The sequence below is a fragment of the Bidens hawaiensis genome, unplaced genomic scaffold (assembly GCF_021521415.1).
Source record: "Bidens hawaiensis isolate Kalapana, Puna unplaced genomic scaffold, B.hawaiensis_p1.1 tig00046951_1, whole genome shotgun sequence".
Lineage (NCBI taxonomy): Eukaryota > Viridiplantae > Streptophyta > Magnoliopsida > Asterales > Asteraceae > Bidens > Bidens hawaiensis.
Genome location: NW_027498393.1, coordinates 67,982 through 92,024, shown reverse-complemented (window position 1 = coordinate 92,024; position 24,043 = coordinate 67,982). Strand labels below are relative to the sequence as shown.

At 34.1% G+C, this 24,043-nt stretch overlaps 2 protein-coding genes and 1 pseudogene across 4 annotated transcripts; 2 read left to right on the top strand and 1 right to left on the bottom strand.

Moving 5' to 3' along the window:
- Positions 1–1,385: 1,385 nt before the first annotated feature.
- Positions 1,386–11,229, top strand: LOC143596751 (NADH dehydrogenase [ubiquinone] iron-sulfur protein 8, mitochondrial-like). Of its 2 annotated transcripts, none has more exons than XM_077075441.1 (8): positions 1,386–1,469; positions 3,510–3,603; positions 8,709–8,762; positions 8,849–8,940; positions 9,603–9,716; positions 10,052–10,119; positions 10,272–10,383; positions 11,046–11,229. In XM_077075441.1, the coding sequence occupies exons 1-8, from the start codon at positions 1,416–1,418 to the stop codon at positions 11,139–11,141; spliced, it is 684 nt and encodes a 227-aa protein (XP_076931556.1). In that variant the 5' UTR covers positions 1,386–1,415; the 3' UTR covers positions 11,142–11,229. The 2 variants fall into 2 exon arrangements, with proteins under 2 accessions (XP_076931556.1, XP_076931557.1); XM_077075442.1 differs by lacking the exon at positions 8,709–8,762 and adding an exon at positions 4,155–4,208.
- A 1,208-nt stretch (positions 11,230–12,437) lies between these two features.
- LOC143596750 (AP-3 complex subunit sigma-like) lies at positions 12,438–15,635 on the top strand (annotated as a pseudogene). Its single transcript, XR_013146770.1, has 7 exons — positions 12,438–12,506; positions 12,596–12,638; positions 14,314–14,372; positions 14,761–14,857; positions 14,967–15,037; positions 15,275–15,365; positions 15,436–15,635. The product of XR_013146770.1 is annotated as an AP-3 complex subunit sigma-like (transcript).
- Positions 15,636–16,222: 587 nt separating this feature from the next.
- On the bottom strand, positions 16,223–21,318 carry LOC143596752 (putative LRR receptor-like serine/threonine-protein kinase At2g16250). Its single transcript, XM_077075443.1, has 5 exons — positions 21,057–21,318; positions 19,048–20,998; positions 18,204–18,332; positions 17,157–17,179; positions 16,223–17,052 (listed from the first exon to the last, which is right to left on the bottom strand). The coding sequence occupies exons 1-5, from the start codon at positions 21,316–21,318 to the stop codon at positions 16,439–16,441; spliced, it is 2,979 nt and encodes a 992-aa protein (XP_076931558.1). The 3' UTR covers positions 16,223–16,438.
- Between the last annotated feature and the right edge of the window lie 2,725 nt (positions 21,319–24,043).

The following is a 24,043-nucleotide window of genomic DNA, read 5'->3' as shown; positions in this document are numbered from 1 at the left end:
CTTTATTTCACAAGCATTCATATCCCTCTATATAGTCATAATTTATTCTAGATATGATTATTACTAGAATAACATCATTTCAGACATCAAACTTCTTAACTAAAGAAGATAATAATTATTATTTTTTATTAAAATTTATGGGTCTCGACAATTTTTATCAGGTTTCATACTGTGTCCGGGTTTTAACCGGGTAAAGGCAGAACCAGTTCGATATATGATTCATACCCGCGGGTAAGGTCAGGTATGGACCAGTTTCGAGTGTTTTGCCTAGAGGTGGGCAAATAAACCGACCCGAAAATCGAACTAGTTTGAAACCGACTGAAATTGTTGTTTTGGAACCGGTCTATAATTTTCTCCACCAAAACCCAGTTCCAGACCAATTAACCGAACCGAAACTGACCAAAACCCGAACAAAAAACAATTCTAATTTGGTCAAGAAACCGGTTTCAACCCGAGCCGAAACCAATCATAAACCAATTTTAAGTTTTAAAACCGTTTTGTACACGCAAAACTTTGCCCACTTCTAGTTTTGGTTTCATTAGTTAATTCGGTTTTACACACACCCGTAAATATTATTCTTATGGGTCAAGTTCAAATAAGAAGTTTGATTTTCCTAAGAAGGCTAGGAAGAAGGGTATTTTAGTCTAATACTTTAATATCAAAACCCACCTACTTTAATCTCAAAACCCAATTAAATTAATTTCAAAAACCCACTTACATAAAACCCAATTAAATCTTCACTCATCTCTTATAACCACCACCAATCCACCGCCACCACCACCGCCACCACCTCGCCGGAAAAAATCCGAAAAAACACAATGAAAAACACAATGGAAAAATACACTATGAAAAAAAAACACAATAAAAAACACAATTGAATGACACAATGTAAATAACACAATGGAAAAACACAATGAAAAAAAAAACACAATAAAAAATTCTATTGTATAACACAATTCGGTAAAACACAATTTGTAAAAAACCCACTAATTTTTTTTTAATTTTTATTTACAATATGGTACTCATATAAAAGATAAAAAGACACTCGTTATTATGGTGAATTTGTTTTTCAATAAAAAACGTCATAAAAAAAGTTATGGACGTTTTAAAATGACGGGGAATTTGGCATGTGCCTTGTATGTGGAGAGAGAAAGTCAACAAATGTGTTATTCCTTTTATACCCTTCCCCTTACGTTCACACTTGATTTCCTCCTAAACTAATCTCAACCCTCCATGTTTAAAATCAATGGCCAAAATTACTTCTTGTCCTTCCTACAAAAACTATAATTCTTTTTATAACCCTACCCTTGATATTATTATTACAGACATACACAATGTTTAGGGGTTTATATGAAACTATAAACAAAGCTTAGACACACACACACAGGTCTCGTGCTCGTGTGGTTCATCGAGAAATGGCTGCCATTTTAGCTCGCAAATCGATCTCAGTTATCCGTAATCGACAGCTTGTAAGCTTAACCTTTATATATTAATATAACGTTATTGCGGACTAAGTTTTAATTTGAACGATTTGATATTCTAGGGTTTCGATTTTGAGTTAATTAAATTTGGATGATCTGGTTATTGTTGATTGATTCAACGTCATTAAAATTTGTTGATTGCATTTAGGTCTTTAAACGGACCGAATGCTCATGAACCGTAGTTCGTTGATGTTCGTTTATTTAATTAACAAACAAACATGAACACGCGTTTTGTTCGTTTAAGTTTTAATAAATATCATAGTTGTCAAAGGCGTAAGGTGCACTCAAGGCGCTAAGGGGGAGCCTTGGGCCTAAGTGCGAGACGCATAAATAGCCAGGGAGGGCCTGAGATAAACAAGGCGCATAGCATAAACAATACCATTTTTTGGGGTTTTAAACATTTTTTGATATTTTAGACCACTTTGCCTGGAATTCTTAGAATTTTGCTGAAATTTTCAGGATTTGTCTGGAATCTCACTAGAAGCTGACCAAAGTGGCCGGAAACTGGCCCCAAGGTTGCCAGATCGCCTTGATGGCAGCAAGGCACCTGCGAAGGGCTTTTGACAACATAGATAACTGTTCAAAAAGCTTGGGCTCGTGGCTCGCTCGATAAAAGCTCGAATAAACTAGCTAAAAAACTTGATTTAAAACAACCTGAGCTAAGCTGAATCATTTTTGTAATCGAGCCAAAATCGACCTAAGCTCGGCTCAAAGCTTGGGCTCGTGGCTTGCTCGATAAAAGCTCGAATATAACTAGCTAAAGAAACTTGATTTAAAACAACCTGAGCTAAGCTGGATCATTTTTATAATAGAACCAAAATCGACCTAAACTCGGCTCGGGTCATGGCTCGGCTCGTTGGCTCGATCTTAGGCTCGTTTAACTTCAAAATCGAACTTGAGGCTTACTAAGCTGCCTCGTTTGATTTCGAGCTCGAGCTCGAAACGACCCAGGCTCGACCCAGGCTCGACTCGTGAACAGCTAAAATACATAAGTAGTTATGCTTATATTAATATAAACATAAAAGGGGCTAATTAAATTATAGTTATTAAAAGCCCTCGCTTCTTGCGCCTAGGCCCATTTTTCAGGCGAGGCTCAATAAACGCGCTTCTAGTTCCTAGGCAAGCACTTCGGCATTGTCTATGCCAAGAACATGAGAACATAAAAGCCGAGCAAAAGAAACGCAAGGGTTGCTATTGAAACTTGGATCTAGGAGAAGTTAAAGGCATTATATTGATACATTTTGTTATTCAAGTTTTAGAATCACATTTGAATCCTGACTATTTTAGAACTTTTGGTACTAATTAGATGATATTAAATGTTATATAATAGCTTTTGTTTATTTTATTTGAAGAGTAATATCACTTTTCATATACATAATACACTTTAAATGTTTTATTTAAGTGCGCTTATTTTTCCTCAGGCCCTTGCGTTTTTTGCGCCTTGCGCCTAGGCCCTAGGCGAGGCCTATGCCCCTTGAGTGCGCCTAACTTATGTTCATTTTAAATAAATCCTGTAAATTTAAACACTAATTTAAATGTGTTTTTTGATGAATTGTGATGTCATTAATGCTAACTTATGTTCATTTATCTTTAGCTAATCATGTTCATTTGTGTTCATTTATGTTTGTTCAATTATGCTCATTTAAGTTTGTTTGTTTGTTTATGTTCGTTTACGTTCTTGAACTGTCCATTTAGGTTTTAAGTGAAAGGACATGAACGAACACAAACACGCCTATTATCTTAATGAACGAACATGAGCAAAATAATTTGTTTGATATTATGTTCATGTTCGGTTAAAGTTAAATGAACAAACACGAAAGGGCCCCCATTCGTGTTAGTTCGGTTCATTTACAGGCCTAATTGCATTCTAAGCTTTTGACATTACTTGGTTTTAACTTCAAAATCAAATGTGTATGAACACATTTACTTTTGTTTATTACTTTTAAATCAAAATGTATGATCATATCTGTTCATATAAAAGATACAAATAATTTCATGATGATATGATATATCTCCATTTGATTTCAGGTATTGGCAGGACAGGTGTTGCAGGGCTCTAACAGTGGGACAATTTCTGGTGCACGATCGTTTGCAACCAAGCACTCATTCTCAACTGATAAAGGTAAGCACATTCTTGCTAATATAGTAGAATCTTTTGTTTTTGTCAGTCATATTGTTGGCTTTCTAAATTTGCAATAGCACATGATTCTCTGTTATGCATAGTTGATATATATGCTGATAAACAACTATATGGAACACAATTGTTTCGTCAATTTGAAATGGTGAGAACGTTTCACACGTTGCTGATAGTTTTCAACTGCTTGTGTAGATACACAGATATGCATACTGATCTGGTTTGACAGGAAATTGATTATTTTTTATATGTACAACAATACTAGTAATTATGTTTTTGAATTTATTTATGTTGTGGCATTGTGAACACGAAAACTCTGATATAGAAAGTGCTATATGTTATGTTCTACAGCAATGTTTTAAAGTTGTGATAATTTAAATGGTAGAATAAGGAATGAGGAACTTGTCTTTGTTCCGTATTGAGAATATTGACTAGTTATGATTTTGATTGGTCACTCAATAGTTTTAAAAACTTGGTTAGCTTCCGTCTTGTTATGTATCTATACGATCGTTTGTACATAACTTAACTCTAAAATGCAGATGATGAGGAAAGAGAAAAGCTTGCAAAGGAGATCTCGAAAGACTGGAGTTCTGGTACTTCTCACACTGGCTCGTTTTGCTATATTTGTATCTTTTTTTATGGTCTGCGATTACAGTTTAAGTTGGTTAATTATGTGCAGTCTTTGAGCGGAGCATCACTGTTAGAGCCCTGCAACACCTGTCCTGCCAATACCTGAAATCAAATGGAGATATATCATTCTTGCTAATATAGTAGAATCTTTTGTTTTTGTCAGTCATATTGTTGGCTTTCTAAATTTGCAATAGCACATGATTCTCTGTTATGCATAGTTGATATATATGCTGATAAACAACTATATGGAACACAATTGTTTCGTCAATTTGAAATGGTGAGAACGTTTCACACGTTGCTGATAGTTTTCAACTGCTTGTGTAGATACACAGATATGCATACTGATCTGGTTTGACAGGAAATTGATTATTTTTTATATGTACAACAATACTAGTAATTATGTTTTTGAATTTATTTATGTTGTGGCATTGTGAACACGAAAACTCTGATATAGAAAGTGCTATATGTTATGTTCTACAGCAATGTTTTAAAGTTGTGATAATTTAAATGGTAGAATAAGGAATGAGGAACTTGTCTTTGTTCCGTATTGAGAATATTGACTAGTTATGATTTTGATTGGTCACTCAATAGTTTTAAAAACTTGGTTAGCTTCCGTCTTGTTATGTATCTATACGATCGTTTGTACATAACTTAACTCTAAAATGCAGATGATGAGGAAAGAGAAAAGCTTGCAAAGGAGATCTCGAAAGACTGGAGTTCTGGTACTTCTCACACTGGCTCGTTTTGCTATATTTGTATCTTTTTTTATGGTCTGCGATTACAGTTTAAGTTGGTTAATTATGTGCAGTCTTTGAGCGGAGCATCACTGTTAGAGCCCTGCAACACCTGTCCTGCCAATACCTGAAATCAAATGGAGATATATCATTCTTGCTAATATAGTAGAATCTTTTGTTTTTGTCAGTCATATTGTTGGCTTTCTAAATTTGCAATAGCACATGATTCTCTGTTATGCATAGTTGATATATATGCTGATAAACAACTATATGGAACACAATTGTTTCGTCAATTTGAAATGGTGAGAACGTTTCACACGTTGCTGATAGTTTTCAACTGCTTGTGTAGATACACAGATATGCATACTGATCTGGTTTGACAGGAAATTGATTATTTTTTATATGTACAACAATACTAGTAATTATGTTTTTGAATTTATTTATGTTGTGGCATTGTGAACACGAAAACTCTGATATAGAAAGTGCTATATGTTATGTTCTACAGCAATGTTTTAAAGTTGTGATAATTTAAATGGTAGAATAAGGAATGAGGAACTTGTCTTTGTTCCGTATTGAGAATATTGACTAGTTATGATTTTGATTGGTCACTCAATAGTTTTAAAAACTTGGTTAGCTTCCGTCTTGTTATGTATCTATACGATCGTTTGTACATAACTTAACTCTAAAATGCAGATGATGAGGAAAGAGAAAAGCTTGCAAAGGAGATCTCGAAAGACTGGAGTTCTGGTACTTCTCACACTGGCTCGTTTTGCTATATTTGTATCTTTTTTTATGGTCTGCGATTACAGTTTAAGTTGGTTAATTATGTGCAGTCTTTGAGCGGAGCATCACTGTTAGAGCCCTGCAACACCTGTCCTGCCAATACCTGAAATCAAATGGAGATATATCATTCTTGCTAATATAGTAGAATCTTTTGTTTTTGTCAGTCATATTGTTGGCTTTCTAAATTTGCAATAGCACATGATTCTCTGTTATGCATAGTTGATATATATGCTGATAAACAACTATATGGAACACAATTGTTTCGTCAATTTGAAATGGTGAGAACGTTTCACACGTTGCTGATAGTTTTCAACTGCTTGTGTAGATACACAGATATGCATACTGATCTGGTTTGACAGGAAATTGATTATTTTTTATATGTACAACAATACTAGTAATTATGTTTTTGAATTTATTTATGTTGTGGCATTGTGAACACGAAAACTCTGATATAGAAAGTGCTATATGTTATGTTCTACAGCAATGTTTTAAAGTTGTGATAATTTAAATGGTAGAATAAGGAATGAGGAACTTGTCTTTGTTCCGTATTGAGAATATTGACTAGTTATGATTTTGATTGGTCACTCAATAGTTTTAAAAACTTGGTTAGCTTCCGTCTTGTTATGTATCTATACGATCGTTTGTACATAACTTAACTCTAAAATGCAGATGATGAGGAAAGAGAAAAGCTTGCAAAGGAGATCTCGAAAGACTGGAGTTCTGGTACTTCTCACACTGGCTCGTTTTGCTATATTTGTATCTTTTTTTATGGTCTGCGATTACAGTTTAAGTTGGTTAATTATGTGCAGTCTTTGAGCGGAGCATCACTGTTAGAGCCCTGCAACACCTGTCCTGCCAATACCTGAAATCAAATGGAGATATATCATTCTTGCTAATATAGTAGAATCTTTTGTTTTTGTCAGTCATATTGTTGGCTTTCTAAATTTGCAATAGCACATGATTCTCTGTTATGCATAGTTGATATATATGCTGATAAACAACTATATGGAACACAATTGTTTCGTCAATTTGAAATGGTGAGAACGTTTCACACGTTGCTGATAGTTTTCAACTGCTTGTGTAGATACACAGATATGCATACTGATCTGGTTTGACAGGAAATTGATTATTTTTTATATGTACAACAATACTAGTAATTATGTTTTTGAATTTATTTATGTTGTGGCATTGTGAACACGAAAACTCTGATATAGAAAGTGCTATATGTTATGTTCTACAGCAATGTTTTAAAGTTGTGATAATTTAAATGGTAGAATAAGGAATGAGGAACTTGTCTTTGTTCCGTATTGAGAATATTGACTAGTTATGATTTTGATTGGTCACTCAATAGTTTTAAAAACTTGGTTAGCTTCCGTCTTGTTATGTATCTATACGATCGTTTGTACATAACTTAACTCTAAAATGCAGATGATGAGGAAAGAGAAAAGCTTGCAAAGGAGATCTCGAAAGACTGGAGTTCTGGTACTTCTCACACTGGCTCGTTTTGCTATATTTGTATCTTTTTTTATGGTCTGCGATTACAGTTTAAGTTGGTTAATTATGTGCAGTCTTTGAGCGGAGCATCACTGTTAGAGCCCTGCAACACCTGTCCTGCCAATACCTGAAATCAAATGGAGATATATCATTCTTGCTAATATAGTAGAATCTTTTGTTTTTGTCAGTCATATTGTTGGCTTTCTAAATTTGCAATAGCACATGATTCTCTGTTATGCATAGTTGATATATATGCTGATAAACAACTATATGGAACACAATTGTTTCGTCAATTTGAAATGGTGAGAACGTTTCACACGTTGCTGATAGTTTTCAACTGCTTGTGTAGATACACAGATATGCATACTGATCTGGTTTGACAGGAAATTGATTATTTTTTATATGTACAACAATACTAGTAATTATGTTTTTGAATTTATTTATGTTGTGGCATTGTGAACACGAAAACTCTGATATAGAAAGTGCTATATGTTATGTTCTACAGCAATGTTTTAAAGTTGTGATAATTTAAATGGTAGAATAAGGAATGAGGAACTTGTCTTTGTTCCGTATTGAGAATATTGACTAGTTATGATTTTGATTGGTCACTCAATAGTTTTAAAAACTTGGTTAGCTTCCGTCTTGTTATGTATCTATACGATCGTTTGTACATAACTTAACTCTAAAATGCAGATGATGAGGAAAGAGAAAAGCTTGCAAAGGAGATCTCGAAAGACTGGAGTTCTGGTACTTCTCACACTGGCTCGTTTTGCTATATTTGTATCTTTTTTTATGGTCTGCGATTACAGTTTAAGTTGGTTAATTATGTGCAGTCTTTGAGCGGAGCATCACTGTTAGAGCCCTGCAACACCTGTCCTGCCAATACCTGAAATCAAATGGAGATATATCATTCTTGCTAATATAGTAGAATCTTTTGTTTTTGTCAGTCATATTGTTGGCTTTCTAAATTTGCAATAGCACATGATTCTCTGTTATGCATAGTTGATATATATGCTGATAAACAACTATATGGAACACAATTGTTTCGTCAATTTGAAATGGTGAGAACGTTTCACACGTTGCTGATAGTTTTCAACTGCTTGTGTAGATACACAGATATGCATACTGATCTGGTTTGACAGGAAATTGATTATTTTTTATATGTACAACAATACTAGTAATTATGTTTTTGAATTTATTTATGTTGTGGCATTGTGAACACGAAAACTCTGATATAGAAAGTGCTATATGTTATGTTCTACAGCAATGTTTTAAAGTTGTGATAATTTAAATGGTAGAATAAGGAATGAGGAACTTGTCTTTGTTCCGTATTGAGAATATTGACTAGTTATGATTTTGATTGGTCACTCAATAGTTTTAAAAACTTGGTTAGCTTCCGTCTTGTTATGTATCTATACGATCGTTTGTACATAACTTAACTCTAAAATGCAGATGATGAGGAAAGAGAAAAGCTTGCAAAGGAGATCTCGAAAGACTGGAGTTCTGGTACTTCTCACACTGGCTCGTTTTGCTATATTTGTATCTTTTTTTATGGACTGCGATTACAGTTTAAGTTGGTTAATTATGTGCAGTCTTTGAGCGGGGCATCAATACTCTATTTTTAACTGAATTGGTTCGAGGTCTGTCTTTGACACTCAAGTACTTCTTCGATCCAAAAGTTACCGTAAGCACTTTACCTCAATTTTAGGGATATAGTGTATGTGGAAGCCGCCCAAGTTTTATAACTTTTATCATTAAGGCCGCATATGTTTTAAAACTACTTTATAGGCCACCAAGTCCGTATCTAGTTTCATTTATACCATTTTTGCCAAAAAAAATGGTGTTGGATGACAAAATGCCCTTAAATATTTTGTAACAAAGTGCATTTCTTGAGATGCCAGGATGCAACCACATAACCGCCAAAGTTCGTATCTTTCACTTGTATTATGTCATTTGTATATGATAAAAAGTATGCATTGCTAACACAGTATCTATGTCGTTTCACTTATATGCTGAATGATGAAATACAAGTGAAACAAGATGCGAGCTTTTTATCATTTATAGGTAAAACAAGAGACAACATTTTATATGTTAAGATTGTTGTTTTTATGATAAAAATCAAGGGCATTTTTGTCAACTGGCATATTTTCTATTTGCTGGAATTTGTATAAACGAGACCACACACATATAGGTAGCGGCGGCATATAAAGTTTTTTTTTATTATATGGGTGGTCTTAATGAAAAAAGTTAAATACTTGAGTGCACTTCGCCTACATTATCCCTTTATTACTACAATCTTTTGGTCATTATTTTGTAATCTAATATGAATTAATTGGTATGATGCAGATTAATTATCCATTTGAAAAGGGTCCTTTGAGCCCTTGGATTCGTGGTGAACACGCCCTCAGACGTTATCCAACTGGAGAAGAACGTTGCATTGCCTGTAAACTTTGTGAAGCTGTAAGTTCCATTTTATTAAAACAACTGCAGTAAAATTAGAACTTGCAATTATGAATAATATTTGTGTCTCCAATTTATATAAAAGTTCATATTGAGCTTTTTTATAAACTATATGTCTAGCGTTTGCTTCCCATAAGATGACGCATAAAATCAACAACTTGACCTGTGCCTACGGTTGGATATTGGTGAATTTTAGAAGCTTAAGAAGTATCATATATATGGGATATGGTGTTAAAGACACTTATATTACTCGAATGCAACGAATAGTCGAATATATTTGATCCCTTATTCCCTTTTTAATATTAATATTTTTAAATATGACATTTTTTTATCAGATATGCCCTGCTCAAGCTATCACCATTGAAGCCGAGGAACGAGAAGATGGCAGCCGTAGAACAACAAGGTGAAAATACCTATTACCATAATTTGAAATATGACATTTTTGGAGCTGATTATGAAAGCATATGTTTTAAAACGAAGGGTATTTTAGTCTTTTTGTGTTTTCATCAACCTTTCATCTTCTTGATCATGTTTTCGAATGGATTTGTATGGCAGGTATGACATTGATATGACAAAGTGTATATACTGCGGATTCTGCCAAGAGGCGTGCCCTGTTGATGCAATCGTCGAAGGCCCTAACTTTGAGTTTGCTACCGAAACCCACGAGGTTATTAAACTTTACATCGTAATATATTATTATTTGTACAACTTCATATATATATCATTAGAGTAAACTGTGATTTTCGTCCCTGTGGTTTATTCAAATCTGCGGGTTTAGTCCAATAGATTCAAATTTGCAATTTTCGTCCTTATGGTTTCATTCACTTGCAATTAAGCCCGACACCACTAATGTTAAGTATAGTCGTTAAACCCATCAGTGTGCTCCTCACGTGAGGGGCAGGTTTGTCCGTTTTCTCCCCAGCCCCTCACGTGAGGGGGCTTGTGAATTAGGGCTGGGGTGTATCCGGGGAGAAAACGGACAAACCTGACCCTCACGCGAGGGGCGCGCTGATGGGTTTAACGACTAGACTTAACGGGGTTAGTGGGGTCGGGCTTAATTGCAAGTGAAATGAAACCGCAGGGATGGAAATTGCAAATTTGAAACTATTTGACTAAAACCACAGATTTAAACAAACCATAGGGATGAAAACCGTAGTTCACTCATATCATAAACCCTTAGATTTTACAATATGTATTTACAAATTACAAACACTTAACATGTGTATGAAATGTTGAACCTTTTAGAGAAACATGTATGAAAATAATATATATTGTTATCATTAAATAATATTGCATATGTGACAAATGTTGATATCTTGATTTTTGTAGGAACTCTTGTATGATAAAGAGAAGCTTCTCGAAAACGGTGATCGATGGGAAACTGAGATTGCTGAGAACCTTAGATCCGAGAGCCTTTATCGATAATTTGGTTTTCTGGTAGTTAACTTCCGGTCTTTTGTGACAATGAGATGAATAAACTGACGATTTTTCGTCGTGAAGCATATACATTGGTTTTTTTGTCTCAATTATTTGATGAGTTTTCTTGTCTTTAAACTGAGACAGGCCTAACACCTTGGATTATTGTGATATGCTGATTTGAGCCTTTTCATGTCCGTTCTTTAATTTTTTAAACAATTGCAAAGGGCCATTAAAAAACACTAACAGACAAACAAATCTAACCGGACAATAACATACATGGACGAACACAAATGAACATAAACGGGCATATATTAAATTGGGAATATCAATCATTAAATCAACACAAAATCACCTGAAAATCCGTAAGTGCATGTCTCAATATTCAAAGTCCACAAATGTTCTAGCGTTTGATACCAGTTTCAAATTCTTCATTCTTCTCCGAACGTAACCGGACGAACTTAATTCTCTGTTCATGTTTGTTCATTATCAAACGAACGTAAATGAACTTTCCACCAATAGTTTCGCTTAACGTTCACCTCGTTTACGGGGCCTAGTTATGCTTAGAGGGGCACGTTAATGTACAATAATTGCTTAATGTACATTAGGTAGCGAAATACGTTTAGTGTAAAAAAACCAAAAACTTTCAAGCCAAATTCCAACCCTAAAACGTTCAAAGTTAAACCTTAAAATGTTCATGCTTAAAACCTAAAACGTTCAGGCAAAAAACCTAAAGCGTTCAGGCTTAAATCTTGATACATTCAAGGTTAAAACTTAAAAGTTAAAACTCATCACTCAAAACTCAAAATTGATCGACTAAAGCTTTAAATTGATGATTAACTGGATCAATTTCAAAGTTAATTGATCAATTATGTTCGGCAATTTCAATTTCAAATGGCCAATTTGATCAACTGACTTGTGAACAACGATTGATGGTCGTGACGGAAGGTGTGGACAGTTGGCAGAATCGTCGGGCGGTGACGGATTGCTGAACGGTGATTACGAAGGTGGACGAAAACCGGCTCGCGTAGTTGTGATTTTAGAGTTAGCGTGTTATTAAAAATCGACTTTCCAGAGTGTCGCATACATATTATACAATAAAAGATTAATCCAAAGTGTCACGTAACTATTGTACGATTGAACTGTAAAATTAATGTATGCATAGGATCCTTTATCTTTACTTACAAAGTTACAAGTGTAAATAAATGCTTTCAATCGAAACCAATATAAATACATATACATAAATTAGGAATAATAACTGATTAACCATAACAGTCTTTTGTTTCTTCTCCGTTACGCATTGCGATGATCCGAGCGGTTATAATAATAAACGATCAAGGCAAACCTCGCCTCATCAAATTCTACGACTATCAGGTTCTCTTCAATTCCATACATAATAATAATATTAATAGCCGGATCTTCATAATCAGTTTAGTTTTAATTTCAATTAATTGCAAGGTTAGCCGGTGGAGAAACAACAGGAAATCATCCGGAATATATATTCAGGTCTGATTAACCGATTTCATCGCTAATTTTGATTTTAATTGATTTTGTGTATTGCTGTTATTAAGCTGTGATTGGAAATAGGATTAGCTAGCTGACCGATTCATATTATGCTAGGTTTCGGATCTATAACTGCTTAAATATGGAATTAGATAGTGAAATTATTATTGTGCATTTTGTGTTATGGACATTGTGGCCCTAGGTTAAGGCTGTAAACGAACCAACTAAGGCATTGTTGATGTTCATTCGTTAAGCTTTTAGCGGACAAATGAACGGTTCACGAGATTTTGTTTTGCAATGTGATTTGTTGATTTTGATAAATTGTAGGTTGAATTTGTAGTTTAGGTTTTGTGATTGACGTAATTTGATCGTGAATATTTACGCAGGTCTCTTTTCATCGCGAATTTGTGCTTTTAATCGTGTTCATCTATCGTTGTTATTAAGCTCATAAGCTGTGATTAGAAATTAGAAATAGAAGTATCTATCTGATCCATTTATTTTATGCTGGATTCCGGATCGATAATTATGTAAATATGGAATTAGGTAGTGAAATTATTGTGCATTTTGTGTTGTGGATATTGTGGCCCTAGGTTAAGGCTGTAAACGAACCGAACTGAATAAGGCACTGTTGATGCTCATTTGTTAAGCTTTTAGCGGACAAATGAATGGTTCACGAGCACAAACAGTGTATTGTTTCATTTTGCAATGTGATTTATTGATTTTGATAAATTGTAGGTTGAATTTGTAGTTTAGGTTTTGTGATTGACGTAATTTGATCGCTGATATTTACATGCCGAATTGATTTTGTTATTAATTTTGATTTCGGATCCATAATAATTGTGTAAATATGGAATTAGATAGTGAAATTAATGTGTAATTTATGTTGTGGGCATTGTAATTTGTAACCCTAGGAGTTATTGATAGCTGTCTAGTTGAAGTTTTTATAGTTCTAATTAGGCAAATCTTCAAAGTAGGTATGGTTCAGTTATGGAAGATTGCTTGACCATAACCATAACCGAATGGTCTAAAAACCATAGGTCTGTTAACCCTTGGTTATATTCGGTTTTGGTTAAGTTCGGTTAATGGTCCAATGTATTTTTTTCCTTCTTTTTCCGGTTGAAAATGGTTCTGTTATGATGTTCCAAGCTCAATTATGAAGTTTCGAAACTGAACTATGCCGGTTCTAAGCTTGGTTATATCCAAGCTCGGTTATAGATAGTTGCAGCATGAATTTAAATGTATGAAACTAGAAATGGAGGTATAAAAGATGGAAATAGAGGTATAAAAATTGGAAAAACACAAGCATGCAAGGTTCAGTCCGGTTTCGGTTAAAGTCACTTAACAAAGACACATTAATCATAACCATAACCAAATGGTCTGTTAACCAGATTCACTTAATTATAACCGATCGATTTTGTCTGTTATCGTGATTTCAGTTAACGGTTCAGTTTTCTGTTGTGGTTTGGTTTTTGCTCACCTTTTCTCTTGGTGTTGTTGGATGATTTTTCAATTTCGATTTCATAAATCACTTGGATTTAATCAATAAACAGGATGGTTGCAAAGATGAGTGTTGTGTAACTGAACTTGCGTTTAGAAGATTGATTTTGTGTATTTTGATTAGATTTCAATGATGATCAGTTGATCAACAAGGTTAATTTGTTAACTGTTTTGAATACAGTTTTATGCAGTAGAGCTGAGAATGTGAGCAACTTTGTTAAAGATTCAACTTTTGGACCGGTATGTTATGCATATTTTTTAACATGTTACATGTTGAATAAGATCGGGTTCAAAACCGCTCAAATGACTAGCAATTACTTTATAAAAGTATTTACTAGTGTAATCCCTCCGTGTACTTGTTACTTGTTAGTGTTATACTTATATTGTTTAAAGTAACACATTAGTAGCCATCATACTTCATAGTAAAGTTGTATAAGTCAACTATAAACGGGTCAAAATTTCCATCTTTAAGGAAATCTTTCTAGTTTCCAGCTTACTTAACTTTTCGTATTTCGTCGTCTGGTTTTGTTATATGTTTGCTACTTGTAAGTTACAGATATTAACGTAAGTTTCCTTTTTGAAATATATTTTATATCAAAACATGCCTTTGCGGTCCTTGTATTTGCAGGATACCCGCCTTGTATACAAGAGTTTCGCTACACTATACTTCATTGTAATATTTGATGAGTGCGAAAATGAACTTGCCATACTAGATCTTATGCAAGGCATGTCTTAATTCTTCTGATTTAAATATTATTATGTTCTTTTAGCCTTTTAGTTTCATATTGTGTGTATATATCTGGCGGTAATATGCCTTAATATCTCAAATTTCAGTATTCGTGGAGACGTTGGACAAGTGTTTCCATAACGTGTGCGAGCTTGATATCGTGTTCAATTTCAATAAGGTTAAATCCCTCTCTTTTCTTCTATTCATTCCATAAAAATGATAACGAAGTCCGCTTATTAAAACTGTTTGTTTCATATTTTGTCACATCAAAACGCAATAAGCAGATAAACAAGTTTAATAAACAACAATACCATTGTTCTCGTATCATATGCTGTATGTTTTTGGAAAAAGAAAAAATTAACTCGTGGGATGGTGGGACCCATCAATACTCAGCTAATCAATTCAATTTTCACAGGTGCATACCATCCTTGATGAGATTATTTTGGGTGGTCAAGTTGTCAAATGAGCTCTTCTGAAGTCGTCAAATCCGTAGACGAAATTTCTTGGTCTCTCTCTCTCAAACACCCACACACACGCACACACATTACAGAACTCAAACCACATGTTTTTGTGCAGGCTGGAGAAGACCCCGAACTCAATCGTGCAAGTTACAAAATCCATATCCGGTTGGCAGGGACGATAAACAGCATAACTTTAACTTGTATTATGTCGTTTAAATTCAACTGCGTCCCGTTTCTTGTAGCCATAAATATGGACATGGACCATGTGTGTTTACTTTTGGACATATTTCTATATGCAGCGTAGGCGTGCGTGCGTACAGTGTTACCTAGGGGTGGCAAATGTGACCCATGGGTTGTAATCAAATGTATATAATGGGTCAGAATTGGCCACGCTAAAAAAAGAAAATGATTGAAATGGGTCAAAACGGGTTGACATTTTTTTATGGATCGAGAAAAATGGAGGAAACTTTTTAGTTTTTTTTACTTTTTTAGTTTTTGATTTATAGTTCGAGTTATGATTTTCTAATTATTTTTTTTTGAATTTTTTAATGAGGGGTTTTTGAAATTGGTCAAAATGGGTTGAGATTTCAGAAACCTCTCACCAAAATATTCAAAAAAAATAATAATTAAAAAATCATAACTCGAAATATAAATCAAAAACTAAAAAAGTAAAAAAGAAAACTAAAAAAGTTTCCTCCGTTTTTCTCGTTCCATAAAGATTTGTCAACCCGTTTTGACCCATTTCAATCTTTTTCTTTTTTTAATTTAACCCATTCTGACCCATTATATTACAACCCATGTGTCACATTTGTCACCACTACTGTTACCGTAATCATAACAAACTAAAAATAAATCATCTCAATTTGGATAAAAACAAAATCCATTCCAATTTACAACTCCACAAAAGAAAAATAAAATAAACACCCACCAATTACAACTAGAAATCTCATGGTTTTAACAACCATAGACAACAAAACCTGGGTTTTTTTTTCTCTCTATATATTGCAATTTTATGTCTCTAACAAAGAAAACAAATCTTCTGTATCATCAACTTTTACCTGCCATGGTGGGTTGGGGATGTACTTAGATGCATTATTAACAAAGAATCAATCTATCCATCAATGCCCATTGTCGGACCTCGCCTCGTCTTGCGCATCCAACGGTTCAGGAAACACCTCCTTCGAATGCTTTCGGTTTGAAGACGAATGATCACCGTTACCACCGTTATGCCCACCACTACCCGACTGTGATCCACTCGTCCCTGACCGCTTAAGACTACTCGGTCCTGCCCCTGCCCCTGCTGCTACATCGACCGAACTCTGCTGCCGCCAGCTACTAAACAAAGCTGCGTTCCACGAACCCCGGGAAGACGGTGTACGCATCCGAGCTGAGCTTCCGCTTTCTTCTCTAACTACCTTTAACGGGTTTTCTAAAGCTTTGAACACGTATCTCATTAGCGGTCTTCTGGCGGGCTTTGGGTTGAGACAGGATCTAGCCACAACTGCCATGGCCCACACTTCTTCTAACAAATCTTCGTCTATGATTAATGAGGGGTCTACGATGTTTGTCACGAGTTCTTTATCGTATATGTTGATATACGGAAGTATTGTATCTAGTAACTCTTTTGTGGATGAATCGTTTGACGCACTAATTCCCATTTTGCCCGTTACAAGCTCCAATAATACCTTCCCGAAACAGTACACGTCATACGCACATGTGGCGGTCGCTTGCCCTATTATTGAAGGTACAAACAATTTTTAGTCACATTTATAATTTTACTGAAAAATAGAAATGAAAAAGCATAAAAATAACTAGAAATAAGATCAAGAAACATACCAGAAGCACCTTGTTCAGAAGTCCTGCATCAAACAAACAAAAATTTCGGGTTAAAACCGCAAATTTGAATGATTTACCACAAAAATGTTCATAATTTGTATACTTCTAAAACAATGTAAAAACAGACTTATATATAATTAACAACATTGGAAACCATCGGATTTCACCTATTAACTCGGATATCCATATTAGGAAAACGTTTTATCCATGTCTATAAAATCTACGAGTTATCGTGTTATTTATTCGGTACCTAAATCCAACCTAAAATATTAAAGCTACCACCATAGTTATTAAAAGCCCTCGCTTCTTGCGCCTAGGCCCGTTTTTCTGGCGAGGCTCAATAAATGCACTTCTAGTTCATAGGCAAGCGCTTTGACATTGTCTATGCCAGGAGCATGAGAAGATAAATGCCGAGAAAAAGAAATGCAAAAGTTTTATTGAAACTTTACTATTTTAGAACTTTTGGTACTAACTATATATCATTAAATGTTATATAATAGCTTTTGTTTATTTTATTTGAGGAATAGTATGATTTATTATACACATAATATATTTTTAAAATTTTTATTTAAGTGCACCTTTTTTTTCTCAACCTAGGCTCCAAGCGAGGCCTATGCGCCTTGAGTGTGCCCAGCGCATTTGATAACTATGGCTACCACAAAAGTCTATCTTCCTAAAAGTCCCAGTAAAAGTCAAAATCATGCATAAAAATGACTTTTAGAAGTTTTAACTTGTATCTTTTAAAGATGTATACTTTACATCATCATACCCTAAAAGGAAGTTATTTTAAAAGTGCATACTTTATACATGTATTAGGGTTAACCTACACACATCCATTTTGTCACATAATTCACCTGAAAACCATTAAACAAGGAAAAAACACACGTAATCATATAACGACAAGTAATCGAATAGGACCTGAAAACGACAAATAAAAACAAAAACTTTCTAATTATAGGCCTTGATATATGGCATATAAAGACAACTTTCTTGATTCTAATATTGAAGCATAATAAGCATGTTTGTTTTTAGGTTTTGAGTACTTACTGAGGTAATCTAAGCAGCCTTGTGAACCGACTTGAATGACTGTCTCCTTCTTGTACACATACGTCGCTTAAGCTCCCGAACCGCACCTCATATTTATCATCAAGAAGTATACTGCTTGCTTGAACATCTCTTCATTAACAAAACAAAAACACCAAGTTTTAATAAAAGACAAAAAGCGAATCTTAGCATAAAATATGCCACTAAATAGGCAATATTTCGTGTGTATTTTTTCTATATCATGCATAATTCGCGTTTTTTCGAATTGTCACATGTATTGCCTCTAAATATGGTTTCACTACTTTTTAAATTAAAAAAAAAAAAACCTAAATTTTCATTCAGAAATTCATAAATGTGTTATTTATCCTTCTAAATTTTCATGTTATCATGTTTACTCGTTAAAAAAACACGCAAAATATCATATGTATAAATTCTAGAGTATACAACATTAAACAATTACTTAAAACAGTCTGTTAAAACTTTATATACATATAGGAAAACAAACTTATTACTGCAAAACATTGTAATGCATAATGTGCTATTCGTTTATTCAAAAAGTTCGGTTGTTTCCCTCGACGAGGGGGGGGGGTTGTGTAAATATGATATTTGTAGTGTTTTGCAAGGGTAAATAATATCAAATATTGAAAATCTTGTGTAAATGTTAGAGCTTTTATGAGGATATATATGAAATTAACACACATTTTAATAGTGAACCATAATTAGCAACCATATACGTGACGATTTAATGTGATTTATGCGAGGCGGATCGAAAAAATGCCATTTTTGCATGTTTTTAGATTGGAAAAAAAACACACATTATATATATATAACATATATCTTATTATACCTGTGAACAATAGGCGGAACACAATCATGATGAAGAAAAGTAAGCGCTTCAGCAGCGTCTAACGCAATCTTTAATCTAGTAATCCAATCCAACGACTGTAAACTATCATCATCCTCGTCACTTATCCTATACATCGAGCCCGCTAAATCACCATTCGGCATGTGACCATACACCAAAAACTTTGCATTCTCATTTTCCAAACAATATCCCAAAAGAGGCACCAATCGCGAATGCGCCACCTTACTAAAAAAATCCAACTCCACCATACTTTTGTCCTCCTTCCCGGGCCCCACATCAAACCGTTTAACCACCACCGGCGTACCCCCTTCGAGTACACCCTTAAAAATATCCGCTGCGTGACCGTGTTTTATCAGATTTTCGGAACTTAAGTCGTTAGTGGCTGCAAGAATCTGCTTGTAAGTAAACGAGTCTCCCAAGCACGCTAGATTCAACGCAGCCTCGGGAGGCGGCGGCGGCTCTGCTGCAGCCGGGGCGGGTCCCACACCCGTCCCTCGTTGACTAGCTGCAGGCCGTTTCCGACAGCATACAACCACTATTAACACAACAATTGCTAAAAGTATAACAAGCCCAACACCACCCAAAACCGCAGCCAATATTATCCACTTTTTGTTACTATCGCCACCGTCATGAGGCGGCGACAACGTCCCGTTCGGTAACCCAAAGTTATCAAACTGTAACCCCCTCGAAGAATAAAACGTTACGCATTCCCGCACCGTTTTCTGCCCCGTCGTGTTTCGAAGGCAGTTTCGGTTCAAAGAAACAACATCCTGCGACATGTTTCGCAAGTAATCCGGTACCTTACCTTGCAAGTAATTATAAGACAAATCCACCGAATCAAAACTCCTCAAAACCGGCATTAAGTTCCCGTAAAACATATTATGCGAAAGATTCAACACCCGAGACGTAAAATTCGTAAAATTCGCACCATTCGTCCCAACGTTCGGAAGCTCACCCGTAAAATTATTAACCGAGACATCCACAAACCTCAAACCCGAAAGCTCCCACAACGCACCCAGAATCTCGCCCGTAAAATTATTATGATCCAAAACCAAAGTTTCCAACTTACTCCCCGAAGCAAATAACTCACCCGACAAGTTCCCGGTTATCTTATTCTTCCCGATAACCAACTGCTGCAAGCTCGTTAACCTCCCAAACCCGACCGGCATCTCCCCACTAAACGAATTTGAACTCAAATCAATCACAAACAATGTAGTCACATTCCCTATTTCCCTCGGGACCGAACCCGAAAGACTATTACCCGAAAGATTCAAAACCCGAAGATTCGTTAACCCCCCGAAACTCTCCGGAATCCCACCCGACAAGTAATTCAACGACAAATCCAACGTTGAAAGACCCGTTAACGCCCCGAGCGAATCCGGGATCGACCCGGTAAGCGTGTTCCTCGACAAATCAAGAACCGAGAGGCGGGTCAGCAAACCGAGACCAGCCGGAACAGACCCGGTTAGCGTATTACCCGACAAGTACAAAACCCCCAAATTTGTCAAATTGGCCAAACTATCCGGCACCGACCCGATAATCCGACAAACCCTAAGATCAAGAACTTGTAAATTGGGCAATTGGGTACCCAATTGGACCGGAATTGAACCGGGTAATGGGAAATTGGAGGCATTGAAGGATACCAAGTTGGTTAAATTGGTGAAATCGATGACAAATTGTGGGTTTTGGTTGCCGATTCGGGTCCGTTTGAACCCGGATATGTTTATACCCGAAACGGTGCCGTTTTGGCATGTGATACCCACCCAATTTGTACAATGATTCAGTTTAATCGGCCATTGTTTTGATCGTAAGCCCAGTGTTGACCGGATTTGTAGCAGAGCTGCCCGTTCTGCCCGGAATCTGGCCGTATTGTTATTGACTGATTGCTGGAATGTGGAGTTGAAGAAGAACAATAGCGACAGAATTGCGACGAGAATATTATTATTGTTGTTAGTATTACTTGTCATTATTATTATTATTATTATTATTATTATTATTATTATTATTATTATTATTATTATTATTATTATTATTATTTGTTTTACATTGTTTGTACCTTGGAGATGGAGTGGACGGAAATGGGAGTCCGGTAAAGATCCGGTGAGGAGGGAGGACGTTGACTGGAGGTAAGTGGTGGTGGGAGTGTATATATATGTATATATGATATAGATACAGATGGGCGTGTGTATAGGTGATAATAATATTATTGTGGGAGTGTAAGTCCAAAAATAAGTGATTTGCCTGATTTAACATGTTATTGTCTAAAATCTTTTTTATTTTTTTGTTTTATTATATATTTATTATATATATATATATATGGGTCAAGTTATTCTATAAATTGAGATAAAAATAATAAGGGTGAGAAGTATTTATAGACAAACAAAAAGTATAGAAAAAAATAAATAAATCATAACTTAAAATTTAATAAAAAACTAAAAACACAAAAATGTTTCTACCGTATTTCTCATTCTAAAAAAAACAAAATGTTGAGTGAAAAAGATCATAACTCAATTTTTTTATTATTATTTTTTTTTGTGAATGGAAATGATGAGGGAAACATTTTAGTTTTTTAATTTTTTTTATTTATATTTTGAATTATGATTTTTATATTAGTTTTTTAATTTATTTTAAAGGGTTTTTTTATGTGATCACAAATCCTTCTCACGCTTCTTATTTTTGTCTCCCTTCATATTTTAACTTTACCCTTATATATATTGAGACGGGAAAATTACGAGAAAATCAAGAAGATTACAAAATAAAAATCATTTTTTCTAATTTTCTTTTCATTTTCTATATTATAAGGTTAGAAACGTAGAGAAAGATTAAAAAAATAATTAAAGAGCATGCCATTCACGAAACACGTATATGTAACTCACGGAGCTATATATATGTATCTCATATGATATATATATATATATGTATGCAAGTTACATATACGCACTTCGTGAGCTACATATTCTTTTATTATTTTTTTAATCTTTGTTTTTTATGTTTTTAACCTTATAATATAGGAAATGAAAATAAAATTAGAAAATTGATTGGTTTGTAATGGTTTTGTTGGTTTCTATATAAATTTTTAGTCCTTTTGACTTTCTCTAATCATTTCCCGTGTACACGCTACACACAACATAAATTATTATCAATATTTGATTACACAATGATAATAATGATATTACAACATTTAACTTCATAACTAATATTGAAAAGTTGCAATTATATATAACTCCCTCTCTCTAACGTATTTAGAGACAACATAAGTATATTTTTTGATATTTGATTACAATTAGTAATAATAATAATATTACAACATTTAATTTCATTGATTAATATTGAAATTACTAGATATTTTCAATGTATCTTGATGACAAGAGTGTAAATGAGCTGGCTCGTTGATTTACGAGCGTTATTTTTTTAAAAGCTCATGATCAGCTTGTTTATTATTTATTAAATAAATATTTTTTATAGTTCTTTTTAATTGTTTTTTATATTTTCATAAAAAACCTTGATCGAGCTCGTGTAGTACTTTAAAGGAGCCAAAGCTCAGCTTTAGTTGAGTGTGTAATGTTAAATTTTTTTTAAATAGGTAGACTTAAATATACACATGGTTTGTTAAGGCTTGACGAGTCTAACCAAGCTTCTCATACAAGGTTTAAGCTCAGATTTGCTAACTAAGCGAGCTATATTTGAGGCTCGGGATCAACTAGTTTCAAGCTTTTTTCTTTTGTCAATTTGAGTTCAAGTAGCTCAGCTTGTTTATAAGGATTAATAATACAACTAAATAAAACTTTATAATCATAGATGTTATAAAAAAATAGAATAATCATAAATAGCATTTATCTATCTGTGATTGATATATGCACGGTCAAAATTCAGAATAATGTTTGACAGGCTATATTGAAGTAATGAAGTTTGTAATTACATAAATAAAATTATACTAAATAATATATTTAAATATTTAAGTATATAGTTTGATTGACACAAAATTAAATTGAAGTTTCATATTTCATAATCTGATATAGAAAAATAATAATTTCAATATGTAATTTTATAAACACAGCTGGATTATGAGTTTGATCAAGAAAAGGTTTGATCCACCTAAATGTATAAATGTTGATATATTTATGTAATAACTTAATAACATTTACATAACTAAAATATTAAATATTTTAGAAAGTTTGACATGTTGTTTGGCCAAAAAGGATGGTACTGCTGGCAATCTAAATTTTTTTTTTTTTTTTGAAAATTGACTTTCATTAAAAACAAACACAACCAACGACTATCACCAAGATGGAGAAAGACGCCGAAAGCCAAAAACCAAAAACAACAATCACGTTACATCAAATAAACACCATCTTTTCCAATCCACTACCCCTATCTTAGATCTATTTTTGTACCAAAGAAAACCCAAAGATTTTATATCCGCAACCATTTCTACCACCTTAGTGTTCTTGCCCGAAAAAATCTTTTCATTCCTAGCCCGCCAAATCCTCCAACAAGTAATGATGACAATGCCATAAATAATCAATCTCTTAGTGCTGGCAATCTAATGGTCCACATATTTGATTAGTCAAACCTGATCCTTTAATTCCTTTTTAATATCCAAAAGTTGGCTATCATTTTTTATTAATTGCCACTTTGCTAATAACACTCTTACCAAATTATAACATCAATCTATTCACTAAAATAAATATGGAAGCTTGTCATCTTTTGATTAATTCTTATAATTCTTTTTCCTTCAAAACTAAAATCTTAATTAATCCTAATATATGTAATATATTAATAATTATTCACTTTCCTTTTATACTTTATTTATATTATATCTATAATTTAATGATTAAAAAAATTACTTTGTAAAATAAAATCATATTCGAGTTTTGTTTTTCTTTACAATCTTCTACAACATACATAGTAAAATATGTTAATGATAACATTTGAAATCATATTATTTCCAATCTTTGACAAACATGGGTTGTTGTTG

Excerpts from the sequence above, each read along its gene's own strand:
- LOC143596752 (XM_077075443.1), bottom strand. The coding sequence starts at position 21,318 with ATGTTAAATCAGGCAAATCACTTATTTTTGGACTTACACTCCCACAAT. Across the intron at positions 18,333-19,047 it reads GTTCCGCCTATTGTTCACAG|AGATGTTCAAGCAAGCAGTA; the intron begins GTATAATAAGAT and ends TTGTTAATGAAG. Across the intron at positions 17,053-17,156 it reads TTCTGAACAAGGTGCTTCTG|GGCAAGCGACCGCCACATGT; the intron begins GTATGTTTCTTG and ends CTTCAATAATAG.
- LOC143596751 (XM_077075441.1), top strand. The coding sequence starts at position 1,416 with ATGGCTGCCATTTTAGCTCGCAAATCGATCTCAGTTATCCGTAATCGA. Across the intron at positions 9,717-10,051 it reads CCTGTAAACTTTGTGAAGCT|ATATGCCCTGCTCAAGCTAT; the intron begins GTAAGTTCCATT and ends TTTTTTTATCAG. Across the intron at positions 10,120-10,271 it reads GGCAGCCGTAGAACAACAAG|GTATGACATTGATATGACAA; the intron begins GTGAAAATACCT and ends TTTGTATGGCAG.